The 18,273-nt window shown below is 41.0% G+C and overlaps 3 protein-coding genes across 3 annotated transcripts; 1 reads left to right on the forward strand and 2 right to left on the reverse strand.

Moving 5' to 3' along the window:
* Window positions 1-602: 602 nt before the first annotated feature.
* Window positions 603-5,354, forward strand: atp5fa1 (ATP synthase F1 subunit alpha). Its single transcript, XM_067484051.1, has 11 exons — window positions 603-758; window positions 1,801-1,876; window positions 2,014-2,183; window positions 2,525-2,698; window positions 2,898-3,064; window positions 3,229-3,529; window positions 4,140-4,364; window positions 4,440-4,547; window positions 4,632-4,776; window positions 4,889-5,039; window positions 5,127-5,354. Exons 1-11 carry the CDS (start codon window positions 699-701, stop codon window positions 5,203-5,205), a joined length of 1,656 nt encoding a protein of 551 aa, XP_067340152.1. The 5' UTR covers window positions 603-698; the 3' UTR covers window positions 5,206-5,354.
* Window positions 5,355-5,948: 594 nt separating this feature from the next.
* hwa (huluwa) lies at window positions 5,949-8,776 on the reverse strand. Its single transcript, XM_067484063.1, has 3 exons — window positions 7,801-8,776; window positions 6,877-7,066; window positions 5,949-6,396 (listed from the first exon to the last, which is right to left on the reverse strand). Exons 1-3 carry the CDS (start codon window positions 8,383-8,385, stop codon window positions 6,230-6,232), a joined length of 942 nt encoding a protein of 313 aa, XP_067340164.1. The 5' UTR covers window positions 8,386-8,776; the 3' UTR covers window positions 5,949-6,229.
* A 112-nt stretch (window positions 8,777-8,888) lies between these two features.
* On the reverse strand, window positions 8,889-12,781 carry zgc:122979 (uncharacterized protein LOC641576 homolog). Its single transcript, XM_067484062.1, has 4 exons — window positions 12,534-12,781; window positions 11,563-11,821; window positions 10,706-11,259; window positions 8,889-9,759 (listed from the first exon to the last, which is right to left on the reverse strand). Exons 1-4 carry the CDS (start codon window positions 12,639-12,641, stop codon window positions 9,526-9,528), a joined length of 1,155 nt encoding a protein of 384 aa, XP_067340163.1. The 5' UTR covers window positions 12,642-12,781; the 3' UTR covers window positions 8,889-9,525.
* Window positions 12,782-18,273: the final 5,492 nt, after the last annotated feature.

Consider the following 18,273-nt stretch of genomic DNA (forward strand, 5'->3'; position numbering starts at 1 on the left):
CAGATGTATTGATAATGGAGATAATTTTCCCTCAGTCTTACAGTGGTTGTGTTAATGGAATAGGCCTACTTTAATCTTACCCAAGGTCTCCTATATGCTAATTACAGAATAACTGAAGTAAAGTTATTTTTTTACCAAACAATTTATTAAAAAGTTAGCTTACTGGACTTTATTTCTTGGTTGATTTTATAATAGTGATAAATTTGAATAGCATTTGAATTAAGAATTACTGGACTAGAATTTTAGTATTACTTGAAAACATAATACATTTTGACTGTTTAATTACAATTTAACATTAAGGTCAAATAAGAAATAGATTAGATATGATTAGATATTATTAGATTGTCTGCTTTATATAGAAATAGATATATTTCACTGGACCCTTTTTAAAATTTTGGATATAGATTTTATGTTTTAGTTATTTATTTACTTATTTATTTAGGACAATGGTATTTTTAATAAATTAGTTTTCTTGTTTTATATTTAGTTTGTTATGTGTACAGTAAAGTATTTAAAAATAAAAAACTAAGCAAAAAATAATGCTTTTATAATAAAAGACACAAGAAAAAAAACATTATTAGAAGACATTTATTTTTAAGTACTTCCGGGTCATGGTGACCTTTCTACTAATCGGCCTCCGCGTCCGCCATCCTTCTCTCTCCGCTCCGGGAGTAGGATAGACCCCGTAGTAGACCAACATGTTGTCAGTTCGCGTCGCAGCGGCTCTTGTCCGCACCCTACCTCGACGGGCTGGATTTGTAAGCAGCATTATTTTCTTAATGTTTTGGTCTCGTTTAAAAAAAGTCCGCATTTATTCATATGAACAGCATGGGCGGTGTTGCATGCACACGTCTTCTCAGCGGAGGACACCGGGCCTTCACATTGCCAGTTAACGTCTGCTAACATTTGTAGTTGACAGATAGCAACACACCGCCTTCACGATAGTGCAGTGCATAATTTGTAATATGTAGACTGTGAAATCGTTATTTTTCTCTTCTGTTGCACATTTAATCCATTGTCAGTGAATATGCCTGTGAATGTAGTTTGGTGTTGAAGGTCAAGATTTGTTTCCCTTCACCCCAGCTTTGACCCCATATAACGTTACTAAGGTTATGCTAAGGTTAAGGTTTTGCTTTACGGATTATTAGACCTTTATTTGTGGGTTAAAATTATGCCAGGTATTACTGCTATTCAGTCATCGACAGAGCTGTAATCGATAACGACTGTCTTATGACACTACAGGCTGCTTTCCCAGAGGCCTTTATGAAATACTTTCATGCATATTGAGATTGATAATAATTTGTTATCTGTACTTTGTATGCCACTTATTCACGTCGAGGTTGTGTAACAATATTGTGGTAATGATATGCAAACTTTTATTGCAGGACTGTATCACACTGCTTGGGCTTGGTGTACCTACCGAACTGACTATGCTTCTTGTAGTGGAAATGTTATACTGCAGAAATAAGGATGTTTTAGTTAAGAATTTAGGCGTTCATGTTTATCGTTTGTCCAAACATCTCTAAATCTTTATTTCTTGAAGAAAAGTCAGGCACTATTTTTTTGTATCTTTCTGCTTCAGTGCTTTGACTAATTAATGTGCATCAGTGAGACCTGAGGATGGGAATGATTTGCAGGGCATTTGCATTAGAATGCTTTAGTCTGTGCTAGATTTACCTAATAGACTGCCAACTAATTGTACATGGGACTCACTGCTTTGGCTGCAAACGATGCATGGATTTGGAGTGGATGAAATATGTTCTGATTAAATTAATTATTTACTTTCCATTAACTGAAAAGGTAACGAAGAATGTTGCTGCAGCATGTGTAGGTGCCAAGAACCTGCACACAACTCGTCCTTGGCTGCAGAAAACAGGTTTGTGTTTCAGGAAACTTGTACTGGTTTATAGCTTATTCAAAATATCATAGGTGTAAGACATAGAAATACTTATTTCATTTGAAGATCTATTTCTCTGTAGCATTAACTTCATGAACCTTTTTCACAAATTACAGGCACTGCAGAGGTATCCTCTATTCTGGAGGAGAAGATCATGGGAGCTGACACCAGTGCGGATTTGGAAGAGACTGGTCGTGTTCTGTCCATTGGTGATGGTATTGCTAGAGTGTACGGTCTTAGGAACGTGCAGGCCGAAGAGATGGTGGAGTTCTCTTCTGGTTTGAAGGTACAAAAGATGATGTCTATCCTTAGATACTGACCTCTGTGCTGAACAGGTTGATGCTGTGGCTTTGATGGTTGTTTATTTAGACTGCTTTGCTCTCTGCTTTGCTTATGATTCATTTAATCAGCTTATTTTTACTTTTCAATCAGTGGTAATTGGCAAATGTCGGCACTCTGTATTTTTTTTTTTAATATTTGCTTCAATAGGCACCTGGACAAAGTAAATAGCCACAGATCAACATTTGTACATCCCCTTATGTACACTGATTAGCTCATGTTTCATTATTGTATTCACTAATGATTTTAGGGGAATGTGGTACTATCTGTTGTTTTTCCTTTCTGCAGGGCATGTCTCTGAACTTGGAGCCTGACAATGTTGGAGTTGTGGTGTTTGGTAACGATAAGCTGATCAAGGAGGGCGACATTGTCAAGAGAACAGGTGCTATTGTAGATGTTCCTGTTGGTGAAGAGCTGCTGGGTCGTGTTGTTGATGCTCTGGGAAATGCCATCGATGGAAAGGTAACAACAATTTACAGGCCCACAATTTATCTACATTTTTGTTTTACAGTGTTACAGTTAGAATTAAATTTGAGTTCTTGAGAACTAATACATTTATTTATTTATTATTATTATTATTATTTTTATTATTTTATTTATCTGGGTGTTGAAAAATGATTAAAATAATACTTATCTTTTTCTTTCACCATTTTCCTCACAGGGCCCTCTTGGCTCCAAGATCCGTAGGCGTGTAGGTCTGAAGGCCCCAGGCATCATCCCTCGTATATCTGTGAGGGAGCCTATGCAGACTGGCATCAAAGCTGTGGACAGTTTGGTCCCCATCGGCCGAGGACAGCGTGAGCTCATCATTGGAGACAGGCAGACAGGGTAAGGGGATTCTACTCAAAGTGAATATTTTAGCACATGGCAGCATTTAATGTTATTTTTAGAACCATTGACCTGTTACAGTGAAAAACAAGGGGTGGACAAAGAACCTCTGCTCCTTCTTTTTCTAAGTTCCCTAGCGTTTAGTCTTTGAATTTGCTTTGCAGCAAAACCGCCATTGCTATCGACACAATCATCAACCAGAAGCGCTTCAATGAGGGAACTGATGAGAAGAAGAAGCTGTATTGCATTTACGTTGCAATTGGTCAGAAGAGATCAACAGTGGCTCAGCTGGTGAAGAGGCTGACTGATGCAGATGCCATGAAATATACCATTGTTGTTTCTGCTACTGCCTCTGATGCTGCTCCACTGCAGTACCTGGCTCCTTATTCTGGCTGCTCCATGGGAGAATACTTCAGAGACAATGGCAAGCACGCCCTCATTATCTATGATGATCTGTCCAAGCAGGTGAGCTTGATTTGTTTTTTATTATCATCCCATTAAGAAGGCATTTGCATGTATATAACTTTGAGGACAGGAGGGACTTCTACCTTTAAAGCTGGATACAACACGTGTCTGTTTGAAACGTCACTGTTTTCAAGTCATGTGACTGATGACATGCACTTTTATTCAATGAAATATAGGCAGGGAAGGTGAACTGCAGAGTAATGCTTTTTCTGGGAAGCTTTTCCCAAAGCCATGAAAATGGACACATTTACAGTGATTGATAATGAAAATGAAAAGAATAATAATGGTGGTGTTGATAATGGCGATCATGTCTGATAGTGAGAAAGCAGGATTACACTGCCACTTTACTTACAATGCCACAAATTATTTTTTTGTCTTCCATTGATTTTAAGAAAAACTTTTAAGCTTCTGTGGCTGAGAAATAAAGGTTATAGCAAACAATAAAAGTCTGTCACCCTAAGGGTTTAAGACACGTTTTTAAATGGCCCCTCAGGTTTTAATGGATTAAATCTAATGTTGAAGGGTGTTTTAACCACAGCAAAAGGTTTTGGTATAAATAATTTTAACAAAGTTCAATCTACATCTAACCTCATGCGCTGTCTGCCTACAGGCTGTTGCCTACCGTCAGATGTCCCTGCTGCTTCGTCGTCCCCCTGGTCGTGAAGCATACCCAGGAGATGTCTTCTACTTGCATTCCCGTCTGCTGGAGAGAGCTGCTAAGATGAACGACAATTTTGGTGGCGGTTCCCTCACAGCCCTTCCTGTTATTGAGACACAGGCTGGCGATGTGTCAGCCTACATTCCCACTAATGTCATCTCCATTACAGATGGACAGGTGTGTGACCTGTTGTCTTTCTTCATCTTGATTAAAAATTCTGAACCAGCATCTCAATACTGTTTTGTTATTTAGATCTTTTTGGAAACTGAGCTTTTCTACAAGGGTATTCGTCCAGCCATTAATGTGGGTCTGTCGGTGTCGCGTGTCGGATCTGCTGCCCAGACCAGGGCCATGAAGCAGGTTGTACTACTTGTATTCTTCGATCTCCCAGCTCTTTTCATGCTGAACATCTTTGATTCTGATTTTATAACTTGTCTCCACTAGGTGGCAGGTACCATGAAGCTGGAGCTGGCCCAGTACCGAGAGGTCGCTGCCTTTGCTCAGTTTGGATCTGATTTGGATGCTGCCACTCAGCAACTGCTGAACCGTGGTGTTCGTCTGACTGAGCTCCTCAAACAGGGACAGTACTGTGAGTATTTAGTATTGATCAGTCATTGCTGGGGAAAAAATTACCACAGAGTATAAAGTGTAGCTGTTCCGCTGATGTCTTTATCTACTGTGACTATGCACTTGTCTTTTAGCTCCCATGGCTATTGAAGAACAGGTAGCAGTCATTTATGCTGGTGTGAGGGGACATCTGGACAAAATGGAGCCTAGCAAGATCACAAGGTTTGAGAAGGCGTTCCTGCAGCACATCCTTAGCCAGCACCAAGACCTGCTGGGAGCTATTAGGTAAATTAAAGGATACAGAATGAGTGATTTAATCATTTCAGTGCAGGTGATAAGTGTATTGTTTGTAACAAATGCTTTCCATTGCAGGGTTGATGGCCAAATCTCTGAGGCGTCCGATGCCAAGCTCAAGCAAATTGTGTTAAATTTCCTCTCCAGCTTTGAGTAAAGTCATACTTTCTTGGTCAGGTCGCTTTGATCTTTGCATAGTTCAGCCTCAGATACACTTCCTATCAACTTGAAGAAACTCAAGGGGCACTTCATCTTTAATGTACAGATATCTCCTAACAGAGAATAAAGTATTGTTTTCTTCTTTTGTTTGTTGGGTTCTGTGTTGATTTACCAGGATGGTGTAACTACTTTGCTGTCTTGTAACTGTAAGCTATGACCAGTGTTTAGTGTGCAGTCACACCTCTATACTACTGCATCTCATTTGTTACCACAATTAGGTCACTCATTGAACAATTAGCAAAACCCTTAGAATGTATACAAACTAATATGCTGCAGTTCCAACTAACTTTCAAAAGGTATAAGATTTTATTGCAAATCCCTATGAGATTTACTTTAAGTTGTGTATTTGATAATTTAACAAGCCTGTACTAAAAGTTCAGTATCAGTTACCTACTGCCGTCAGTTTAACAGCAACAACACTGCAATGCCCCATATTGGTCAGGATTAACACAGATTTAATGTGTTAGTTTACTGGCAGTTTAAGAGATCTGGAATTTGCATTGAAGTAAAAAAATAATTTTTTCCCCCCTGGGAAATTCAGCCTTTTCCTCAGTGTGACAATTTCATTGATTTACGAAAGTGAAGTCAAGTCGCAAATTAAATTATAAAGGAGTATTTATTTATCAGTTATGAAAAACAATAGCAGAGTTTATAAATCTTAATGTGCAAGGTTGTGGTATTTAGAAGTTTCAAAATAGTGACTAATAAACATAAGTGAAAGGTGCACTGTAAACATCTCAAAATAGCAAGTGAAAATGCTGCAAGTAGAGTGAATATTTCAAAATTTGAACAAATTCAGTGCCACAGTGCACTGTCATCAAAACATATCAGTTCTAACAGGTAAAGTGATCGTGAGTTATAAAAAATAAATCTGCATGTCTTTCCAAACAAGAAATATTTAAATAGCATTAAATAAAAATACATAAACATTAAAACTACTCAAGACACAGAGCTGGAATGTTTTACACCCAGTACTGTTTGGTGTGCACTGCAGGTCGGTGGTTTTTATGTCTGGGTACATTGTTTTGTTTGACATAGCAGGGGTCGTAGTAATCCCACTCCAAAGCTGAGGCCAGCACACCGTTGGAAAGACTGTCACTGTCTGCTGACAGAATCCGCAGGGAGACGCCTGAAAACAAGTCATGTTTCAAAATTTTGTTGTAAAGAGCAGTTGCCGGTCAAAAATGTTAAACCTGTTAAGAGTGAGTTGTGATACTTCCTGTAGTGCCGCTACACTTGCCTCTTGCAAGAAACATTTTTCCTGGTGAATACTGTAATAGAAGTGTAGAGTTTGTAGAAAAACCCAGCTTGATCCTTTTTTCTTGGGTATTCCATGGCCATAACAGCTAATCAAGGTTTAGCTGACTCTCACACATAAAGTGACATGACTTGACTATTAAACCTGAAAAACTGCTTCCTATAAGGTTTCATTCTGACAGCAACATCATTGCTCAAATTCTCCATTGTGAAATTCTGTGGGGAGACCAAATGCTGAATACCTCCATCTTTTTTCCCCCCCTCATTTCCACAAGTGAGACATGGGCCTGTCCTGTAACCCCTTTGCTTGATGTCCCGTTTTATACGGCAGCAACATGAGACCGAAGTGTACCTGCACTTGCACCAAAATCGCTGTCCAGTCCAGGACCCACTGCAGATGTGTTCAGACAGGACATCTCCGAAGGTGCGTTTGTGTACTCGCACAGCTGGTCTACTTTGTCAAACACATGCACTGCGACATCTGGGTCTGTCAGCATCTCATATGTACTGCTCCGATGTATGTGACCAGCATGTTCGGTCTCCTAAGAACAAAGAAAAAAAAAAAATAGTACAAACTTCACACTGGATTACAAATAACACTGACTGACACTGTCAGTGTGTGGGGGGGCAGTGTGTAGGTTAATTAGGTCATATATATTATTATACATATATTTTACTGTGCAAATAATTTCAAGCTGCTTCAACCTGCTTTCATTAAATGTGTGTTAACTCAAGTCTCTTGACCTGCTCTTTTCTTTAAATTTTGTTATTATGAAAAGAAACAGCCAGCACTATTTTAACATATCTTATAAGACAAACAGAATGTTTCTATCATGAATTGTTTCTTCAAAAGAATAACTCTCTCTCTGGAGAGTTAACGCTTAGTGTATGCTGTGTTAATTTGTGTCTTTGTTTAATTAGTTAAAACACCTCTCATTACCTCATGCATTCAACTCCTAATTTCAAAAAAAAAAAAAAAAAAAAACAAAGTTTTGAAGTGACCTGGAAATAAACTATTCTAATTTAGTTACCTTTCAATAAAAAATAAATTAAGAAAATATTAGTTGATTTCACATAACTTTGATACATTCTTTTAGTGTATAGGTGAAGTATACTAAAATCAACTAAACCTGTCTCTGCTGCCATCAACGGCATAAAGCATTGTCAAATTTGTATTTATTTATTATTTATTTTTTTATTTGAGCCAAACATGAACATCCATAGCATAACCAGTCTCCGCTCACTCATTAGGCCACTTCCTGGTTTGAACACTCACCATGGGAGAGTTTGGCGGAACAAGGTTCACTCTGGTTTCAGCCTCAGAATCGCTGGACTGCGCTAAGACTGGTGCACTTCTACACCATCCCCCTTTACTGACGCTGTATGTCCGTGACCCGGGGGGCAAGCCGAGTTTGGGGCTTAAACCCGCTGCAGAGGAAGTGGCCCGGATGGTGCTCGGCGCCCTCATGGAACCTGAGCCGGTTGCACCATCTGGCCTTAGAAGCCGGATTCTGTGATCCACTCTGACCCTCTCCCTGGATGAAGCCCTGGAGGAGGTGACAGGATGCGGCAGGACAGGCTCTGACAGAGACATGTAGGCTCTGCCGTCCCGCAGCGGGGGGAATGCCACATCAGATACTCTCCTGACCCTGTGCATGGTGGAGTGCAAAAGAATCTCTTCAGTGTCCTCTCGTTTTTGCCTGCTCTTGGACAGGATGAGCAACTTGTAACCCAGGAAGAGGCAGTTCAGCAGAAGCAGAATGACGACACAAGGTATGAGCAAAAGGACGACAAGAGTCAAATTTGTCACACGGTATCCTTCAGTCAGATTTGCTGGTGTGCCCTGACTGTTTTGCGACATTTCATCCCAGAGGACATAGGCGGTGACTTTTGGAGAAATGCTCAGTTGAGATTTGGCGTTGTCTCTGAATGCACAGGTGGTTTGATGTGTCAATCATATAACAACACTCCACCCTGTTTCTCAAGCGCACACTGTCTCCACCGACTGCTGTCTTTTATCACCATTGTCTTCATCATGCCGAATTGTTACTGTCAATGTCAGGAAAACCCAGTGCTGATCTGAGACGAGTGTGCAAGACGCACTCAGTCGGCCACATATTTCCAGCTCCACAGGTGTGTCCTATTAGTTGTAGGATGTCTCACGGTGTCATAGCAAACAATCACCGCTAGATGGCAGCGTGCGGTCAGACTCCTGCATCACTGCATCCCTCAGAGATCTTCAAGCGCTCATTTGTGATTTAATGAACTGCAGTGTTTGAGTTTATGAACATTTCCAGCTAACTAATGCAAGTACACAGCTGCGCAAAACTACATGTTTATCACAAAGAAAACAATTGAAACGTGTTACAGTCTGAGTTTTTTATTTTTATTCTCCATGCCTTCAAACATGTCTGTCAGGTAATAATACATCAACAATTCATTGCAGTGTATATATACAAACATTTCAAAACATTCAATAGAACATTTGACAGATGAATCTCTCTTAGAGACAATGTTTTTGTCTTTTGTACACAAAGTAGATCTTTGTAAACAAGTAAATTTTGCTATTGTAATAAATCAATGCAAAAGATCAGTCATATGAACGCCATATAACTATTTTTTTTTCACATTTCCACCATCCAGTATTAAGAAAGTCTATACAGACTTGAATAGCACACTGATACCCTGCTAGAAGTTTGCAAGTATAACAGTACAGATAACCCTTTTAACCAAGAGGCAATTGAAAGGCTATTGAATCAATGGACGCCCTCAGATACCAAAGACCCCATTCTGAACTCGCTGCTCATGCGGCATCATAGTTGTTGTGCCTCATGCCTCTCTGAACTACAGCTCACTTCAGGGCTGCTTGCCATTTCCAAACACAAGAAGAGGTTGTGATTGGTATTGATAATAGCACCTTGGGCAAGGCTGTATTTGTGAACTGATAACAACATACACGCACGGTGACGCTGTGTCAATCAGGTCATTTCATTCAGACAGGCTAGCACTGCGCCAGGCTGTGCTTGATGATTTCACGGGACTGTGGCGGGATCCTGTCGGGGAAAAGCACCTGGAACTCCACCACTAAGTCGCCTCGATGGGATGGGCTCTTGGGCAAAGGCAGACCCTCACCCCTCAGCCGCCGTACAGCGCCGGGTTTAATAACATCACTGCATGGCAGAGGCATCATTCGGTTGTCAAGTGTGGGGACGTTAACTGTGCAGCCACATAGAGCCTGGAGACAAAAAAAGGAACACAAGGTTAGTTCTGTAGACCTGGTATATTTAGAACACGTTTCATAATTTTATCTGAGTGGCCTCGTTTGACTTGATTGAAGCCCACTTGGAACAGAAAAAATCACTTAAATGCCTGATCTTTCAAAGTGTCAAGTTGCATAACATAAATATAGGCCGTCTGTCCTAAAGCGGAGCGATTTTCTGTTATGCAACAAGCAAGTGTTACAGATGTTCCAATCGCTTCTCTATTTCCTGACTGTGTGTGGGAGTAAAGTGCTTCAGTGACTGAAAGGAGCCAGAGGAAGATGGAGGAGCTCTTTGAAATGCCAGTCTCTGTGACTGCTACCCCGTTAATCTGTGTGTGGGTTGGTAGAAGTGAGAGCCAGAGACAGAATGAGCCAAAAAAAAAAATAAATAAACTGCCTCTCAGCCTGTGTTGTAGAGGGAGAGAAGTCTGCAGCACAGATAGTAGTTAATAGGCAGAGTCGAGTGAGATTCGTGGGGGCCGTCAGCACCAAGGCTAAATTTAGCTCCTCTCTCTCGCTCTGCAGGGGCTGATGAGGTAACGGAGGCGTTGGCAGGCTCCTGCTGCTGTTCTGTTAGTGGGGGTCTGTCAGCCTATTGTGAAATGGAGGTTTGGACGCCCATTACAGAACACTGTGTTCTCCCTCACACTACAATCAAAGATATTACCCTCCCTGTGCTTTGTAAAGGTCTTGTGTTATGTTTTGTGTCTTATTGGTCCCTTAGTGTGTGCATTATCCAACAGTTATATAAAGAGCAAAGAGTGGTAAGTAGGTGTAAGAGTTTGGAAATTATATAGTGGGTCTGCTTATAGCCATATGTTTCATAACACATCATTCATTTGGACTGATGGCCTCTGTGGGAGTCAAACTCTTGACTCTGGACTGACTATTAAGACTGATGTAAATGAACCAAACTCACCTCTTTGAGGGTGATGCTGGCTGTGTAGACAATGTTGGAGCCGTCTCTCTTATACTGAGGGTGCTCCTGGTCCCTGAGAATGAAGCTGATGTCTGCAGGGGTGCTGTTGGGTGTCTCATCTCCCTCCCTGGGGAAGGTGATCTTGGTCCCGGCTTTCCAGCCTTTCTTCACCACTACATTAAGCACCTTTTCTTCAGAGTGCAGGCTGCGGCCATCAGGGTTGAGGCGGCTGCGGGTGATCTTCACGTGCTTTGTGCAGCCGTGCATCACCTCCTCTAGGGTCACCAGCAGGTCGTGCAGTACCGCCTTGCGCTGCAGACGCCGCTGACCTCTTCGCAGCCCGCCTTCGTGGCCTGCAAACCCGCCCACGTGGCTGAACGGGAAGCGTCTGAAGGGGTTGAAGAGGTCATCGTCGCCATCTACGTCGCTGCCGAAGAAGATGTCAAAGTGGTCGGATCCATGGAAGAAGGAGGAGAAGGTTGCGTGGGGATCAGTGGGGAAGTTACCGTGGAACACGTTGCCTTGACCGGCCATTGACAGTCCATTTTTAAGGCCTGAAGAAAGAAAGCATAACAGTTAAGTTTGAGTTCTGCAGCAAATTCTGCCTTTACTACGGCTTTTTATGGCTTTTCAGGAAAACCCTTTCATTGCTCCCTGAATAATTTATAAGTTGTCTACACTGCACATTTAGCTGTTTTAGTTATGTGCCTAGCACTGCACATCAGTAATTAGCCTTGACAATGACACAAATAGTTGCAGTAGCCAATGCAACAGGAATTAGCCGGAAGACAGTTACTACATAAGCTATTTAAGTCATGTGAATGAAATCATCGTATATAAATCTCTATTGCTCTTACCTTCTTCCCCAAACTGGTCATATATGCTCCTCTTTTTGGGGTCAGTCAGGATCTCATAGGCTTCTGCGATCTCTTTGAACCTGTCTGCTGCATCAGCATCGCTGTTCTTGTCCGGGTGGAACTTGAGAGCCATTTTTCTGTAGGCCTTCTTGATCTCATCCTCATTAGATTCAGGGGCGACACCCAGGACTTTGTAGAAGTCCTTGCCTGTGGGTTTGATTGAGAGACAGGGTGTGTCCTGTTCAGACCTGGTGCTTTCCTGCAGAAACAACAACAGTCATATATTAGAGCATTCATTAAATATGATCAAATAATCCACTTTCTTTTTTTGCAAGCTCATAGGGGCAGTGGTGCAGAGTCATTTAACATGTGAGATTCTGCAAGAGACTGAATGCTTCTAAGAATGTACATTTAAATGTAATTCTCAGCCCTACAGTGCAGAGCAGGTTGGCTGATGCACTGGATCTCATTCATACAAACTATTGTACAGTATCTAATAATATGCAGAAAACCAGCCCCAAGCAACTGTAGGGAAACACCCTTATCTGTGTGCTGCGGTGCAGATGCATATCCCGGAATTTTATAGGCTGCTTCACAACATTACGTGAGAGAAGAGGTAAGTCGTGAGAGGGGGCAAAAGACCCCCCCTCACCCTCCCCTAACTACCGAGACTCTGTACCGATTGGCAGAACCGGAATGAGCGACTCTTCCATTTGAATGAACCCACAGCAACAGACACAAAATAGCGAGCATTCAGAGATGCCGGTCAGCAAACTTGCATAACATGTCTAGAATGAAAACGCAGCCTTTTAGCAGCGTAGTCCGATTGATATAATTTGTAATTATTATCCAGCACATAATACCGTCTATGAACCTGATGGAACCGAGCGTCTTACTACAATTTAAGAAATTTAAACATGGACAAATGATGGTGAAAAGCTTGAAAAAAAACTTTTTTTAAATGTACTCACCGCAGATGATGATGATCCTGAGCTGTCTCCTCTGTGCATAACTCTCACTTTGCACTTGACATTGACATTTTTGTGCTTCACACCGAACTGGGTCCAGATGAGAACCATGGCTGCTGTTGGATAAGTTTGGCTTGCGGGGCTATGTGTCGCTGTCCAGTAGCACTGGTGCTGAAATCTCTCGGCTTTCGCTTCGTGCTGTCTGAGTTCTCCTCGGCTTTCTGATAAATACCGCCGCGGCAGCTCCTTTACTATGCTCTCGCCCACCCACGCAGCGTGAGCGAGCTTTCCCCGGGCCCGCCCAGTTCCTCATGCGCGGCACGGGATACCGGTGTCCTTACCACGCTCGATGCAAAGCCATTGGTGCTCCGGCGATGATCATGCGGATGTTGCAGCCTCCTTGTCCATCTCGAGACTTGCTTCCGGAGTTCTTTCAGACAGTCACGACACAGTACATCGAGTCCTTTTTTGCTACAGACCGAACAACCAGACATGCATGTGAAAAAAGAAAACGCTGCTGCTGCTCAGACAACCTCCAGACAACCCCCCCCCCCCATCCCCGAGCTCACTGATCGAGCCCCATTTTCAAGGGACATTTTCTGAACATTTTGTACTGTTGAACATGAGTCCCTGACTTTTAAAGATGAAGGCAATGGGGATCTTCAGCAAACTGTACCTGTGTCTTTTTTGAGAACAGCTATTTTAAGTACTCTATAATTATGCAGTGAAACTGGAGTTTCAGAACGAGCAGTCAGTCAGATGAAGCAGCAGGTACTGGATTAAGGGTGTTGCCCATGCAGTCAACTAGTGGTGGAAGAAGTACCCCGATTCTTTACTTAGGTAAAACCATTGCATATATGTAAGCAAGAGCATTTGGTGTAAAACCCCTCAGTAAGAAAGTAAAGATACTTTAAAGATTTTTAAGCAGATGCATAAACACATTTTATTGTTGAGGATACAGATGATTAATAGGAGAGGAAAGAAAGAATCAACACACTGATCCAGGAAGGGACAGGGATCCGCACTGACCAGTAGACATAGCCCCCATATGCAGCAAGGTGTGATGATGTCCGTTCATGGCTGAGTGAAATATTAAAACCGCCAGGTGCAGTTAATGCATTGCCCATATTTGCTATATTATTTATATTTTTTGGGTTATATCTTCTAATTGTAGCTTGGATATTGATGAAACCACCAGACAATTAGAAGGAAGAAAAAAAAAAACACCCTTTTTGTTACCTGCCCTAAATTCTGCTTTTCTTCAAGGGGGGGTGACAGAACACAAAGGCTTTAAATGTCTACAAAGTCATGGAACCATATGTCTCCCGGAAAGGCAGGGAAGTATATAGTAACATAAATGGAAATGCTGTCTGTAGTTGTGTTGTATTAGATAGCACCCTATCAACATAAATACAAGGTGTGGGGTTGGGTAGACTATGCGCCTTTAAAGTTGGCCATAATATGGAAAAAAACAGTAAGAATTACAGTCATCGACCAACAATGTGAACAGTTTGTGGTGTAGTTATTTCCAGTTATAGCAAATCAAACTGTTCTGTTAATAGAGTTTCACTGAAAAGGCCATTGAGCTTTAAACAGGCAGTATAAACTGAACGGTTCTTGTAGCCATTAGATTATGCAGGTGTTCATTTAAATGCATTCGCCCACGTAGTTTTGCACAACAATTGTTTAACTTGCTGTAGAGACAATTAATTCAAACCAATGCAACTGTGACACTTGGTTGCCAACAGCAAGCAGCTGTGGAAGGAAAGGGCAGTTCCAAGTTATGTAACTGAATGTGTTAAAAACCTTGTTGTGATGTTTTTCGAGTTTTCACATCGTCCTCCTGTGAAAATTCAGGATATCACCTTAGAAGCAACCTGAAATTTGACTGACGGAAGGATGCTGCCAGGGGAAAAAAAAAAAACAACAACTTGAATTTCACTTGTTTGATAGCAAAAACGGTCTTTGACATCTCACACATTTTGCCAATGGGGGAAAAAAAGTTTTTATATTTTCAAAATCCACATTAAAGGTAGAATTAGTATGTAGCCTGTTGGCAGAGCACCAGCTGCTTTCTGCTTTCAGTGAAAAGCTATTAAGTGGACATTATATGTGATAAGGGCAAAGGCTTAAACCCATTAGTAAAACAAGTTGGTTTGTGCTGAGCATGAACTTATATCTTAGACTAACTTTACATTGATTGACATAATTGTTCTAAATATCAATTCTGTTTTTAAGCACAAACCTTTGCTGGTTTAAGCTTTTAAAATGTGAAGGTTTCGTTACACACAATAAGAAATTATGGCTTTTGGAGTCTTGGCCAAAACAAGACATTTTAACATGGCATTTAAAAGTGATGAAAATCACACTGGGATTTGTTTCTACAAATGTTTGTGACATTTCAAAGAGAGAACCTAATACAGAAAATAATTGGCAGATCATTCTTGTGTAAAATCACTGCCGAATATATTACCCATTGGGGACCTTGTCTACTGTCTCCGCTATGATATAGTGCAGGCATCTATGGATCAGTAACTAGAGCAGGTTGTCCACTGGTTGAGACCCCAGCCCGTCCTGGCTTTACATGTCAATGTGTCTTTGGCAAAAAAGGATGAACTGCTTGTGTTAGGCCAGGCCAGTGCCTTATATGGCAGCTTTGCCAATGTGTTTGTGTGAGAATGGATGAATGACAGGCCATGTAAATGCTATATAAATGCAGATATTCCAGACCCACAATTTTCTGTGTCTGATCACTCATTTGATGAAATGCCTCAAGTCATCAGTTTAAATGCCACTTTTTCTCTCTGTTGGAAAAAGAGTCAGTGTTTCTATTTAGGGATCATACTACACATACTACAAGATTACGACACAGAGCCAACTGCGCAGCCATGGATATAGAAATCAAGTGTCAGAGGGAGCGTACATACATGGCGATGCTTCCTCTGCTGTGATGCTTCATTCATCCAATGGAGGATGGAATTTCCTGGGGATTCTCCTCGTCTTACAGGAAACAGCAGACAAATTTGGTTTGAACACGGTGAGCCAGGAGCGTCATGCACTAGATAGCACTTGTTACATAGTATTCACACATTGAGCAGGATAGAGTGAATCAGAACAGCCTCTTTCACAACATTCATTCTTCCTGCCCACGGGAACAGTCTGACTGTGTCTTTGGCCTGTTTTTCACAGATTCACACTCTTGGTTTCATAGAAACACATACAAAATTGCCTGTCACTCACCGAGAAAATAATGCTAATTAAAGTACCAAGCTGTCCTGACACTGGTATTGTTAGGAGACGAGAAGGCGGACAGCTTACAGTACATGCAGCCTTGTGTTCTGATGGTGGTGTTTGCTGTTCTCGCACATTCAGTAGTAGCTACAGGGAACAGCCACTATCTCTACTTTTGTTTCTGCCCTAGTTTTTAACTGTAGACTATAAACTTAAATGTGTGTTTTCTCTTTTTCCAATCCAGTATGTCCTTAAAAGACATGGATCTTTGATGATCACATACTGCATATGTCACACATAAATGCTAAGGGTAAAAGCAAATAAGTAAATAAAATAGCATAAGTGGGGATGTGGTTGTAGATTGTAGAGATTTTTGATGATGCTGGTAAGTTTTAAGGTACGATGATGTAAAGCGAAGCTTAAAAGTTTGCGAACCCTTTCGAATTTACTCCATTTCTGCATAAATATGACATAAGACTTTAGAAAAGTTGCTCCTGTGCTGGAGAGCAGTAATGGTTTGCAGAAGATTTGTAAAGAATTTGGTCCCCGCTACTTGCCTGAAGATCATGTACTAAAGGGAGATTATTCAACACCACTGTTACCATCCCCAGGACTGGCTGACTAACAGAGGTGTTTAATTCTCACATGGAGCTCCAGAGCCCCAGAGGAGTGTCTAGGAAACTAAAGGCCTCTCTTGCAGTGGCTAATGTCAGTGTTCAATGTTCACTGTCAGAAAAACATTGAACAACAATGGTGTGAATAGCAGGGCTGCAAGGATGAAGCCCCTATTCTCCAAAAGAACATGGCTGCCACAATGTGGATAATCCAGAAGGCTACTGGAAGAATTTTCTGTGGAAACCGAACTTGGGAAACACTCCATTCCAGCATAAGAACCTTTATCCCATCTGTGAAACTGCTCAATTGGCGTTGCCAGTATTATAATTTGAGCCTGCTTTGCTGCCTCTTTGCCATCATTCCTCTACCTCCTGAGCTACAGTCGCCCACCAATCTCGGGGTTGTTTGTTAGGGGTTGTTAACCGTGACGTTGTTAGTCACGTGTGACTGTTAAAATGTGTGAATGAGAGCCAGTGTAAAGCACTTTGCGTACCAAAAAGGCAGAAAAGTGCTTTATAAGTGCAGACCATTTACCATCATTGATGAAGCTATGAATTCTAAGTCGTGCAAGCAGATTATATAGGAAAATGTAACCAGAAAAAAAAACAAAAGGTAAAGGGAAAAGGTAACTATCTGTTGTCTGAACCTAAAAAGAAAATGGATCGTGCAGCAAAAAAGTACCACAAACACATAAAGCATTGCACCAAACAATGCTTTAAGTAGAAGAAATGTAACATTTTGGAATGAGTCAGAGTCCGGGCCTTAATCCTTTATCCTACAGCAAATATTTAACATTTGATCACTGTGCATTTTGTGTCTCGTGTATTTTATTGGGTTCTCTTTATATGGTTTAGGACAAGATAGCAAAAAAAAAAAAAAAAAGTTTTTATTTTATTTATGCAAAAATAGAGAAAATTCTAAAAGGTTCAAAAACTTTGAAACATCCCTGTTAGTGTCATAAGTTTGACATCATGACTCAAATACAAATGCCTCCACCATAGCTGTAGACTATTAATTCCATTAACTGTTCAGTGATATTTTATTAGCATGAAGGTCTAACTGTTTTTAGGAGCCCTTATTTTAATCTCTTCTGGTGAATAGCTGCTGAATCCATTATTATTTATTTATATATTTTGTTGCACAAAAACAGATTAATAGATTCTTACTAATATTTTTAACTGAATGCCCACTGTAAGGATTGCGGTGCAGCCACCAAGAGGCAGGCTAACACAGCCTCAAAGGCGGTGTCCCTGTGGCTTAGAGGTTGGGATGCTGACACTTACATCACGTTTCCTTTCTAATACGTTTCCCCTTAAATGTCCACTACTGCTATCAAATAAGGTAACACAGCAAAGCAAAGCGGTCTAACATGTTAGCAACAAATCTGATGGGATACATCAAGTAGAAAGTAGTGGGGATTTGGCCAGGGAATGTGTTCACCCTGTAGCAAAGTGTGAACTTGTCGAACCCTCAAAAACCGTCCGAAACACAAAAGCTTAGTTGGTAGAGCAGTCACAGGGTCAGTGGTTTGACTCCCAGTCCTTTTCCACTACATATTAAGTGTCCTTGGGCAAGAAACTTGAAACCACACGTTACCCTTGATGTTTGCTACTTACCTGTAATTTGTTTTAGATAGTTTTAGTCTGCTAAATAACTCTTTGAAATTGTCTAACTAACAGTCTTCAATAGTAGACGATTACATATATGATCTGTTGGCATCACTTTTGGACATCTCTATATAATATCTATATACATACTTCTTCCATTCTTGTGTTATTTTATTTGTCTGTCTTTCTGTTGTTCATGAAATGTTTTTAGCAGCAGTTATAAAATAGTTTGGTCTACATAGGTTTAGCTGCTCTTAACAAGCTGGAGCTTTTCTTCTGTGCATTAAGAA

This window comes from Channa argus, chromosome 18 (genome assembly GCF_033026475.1).
Source record: "Channa argus isolate prfri chromosome 18, Channa argus male v1.0, whole genome shotgun sequence".
Lineage (NCBI taxonomy): Eukaryota > Metazoa > Chordata > Actinopteri > Anabantiformes > Channidae > Channa > Channa argus.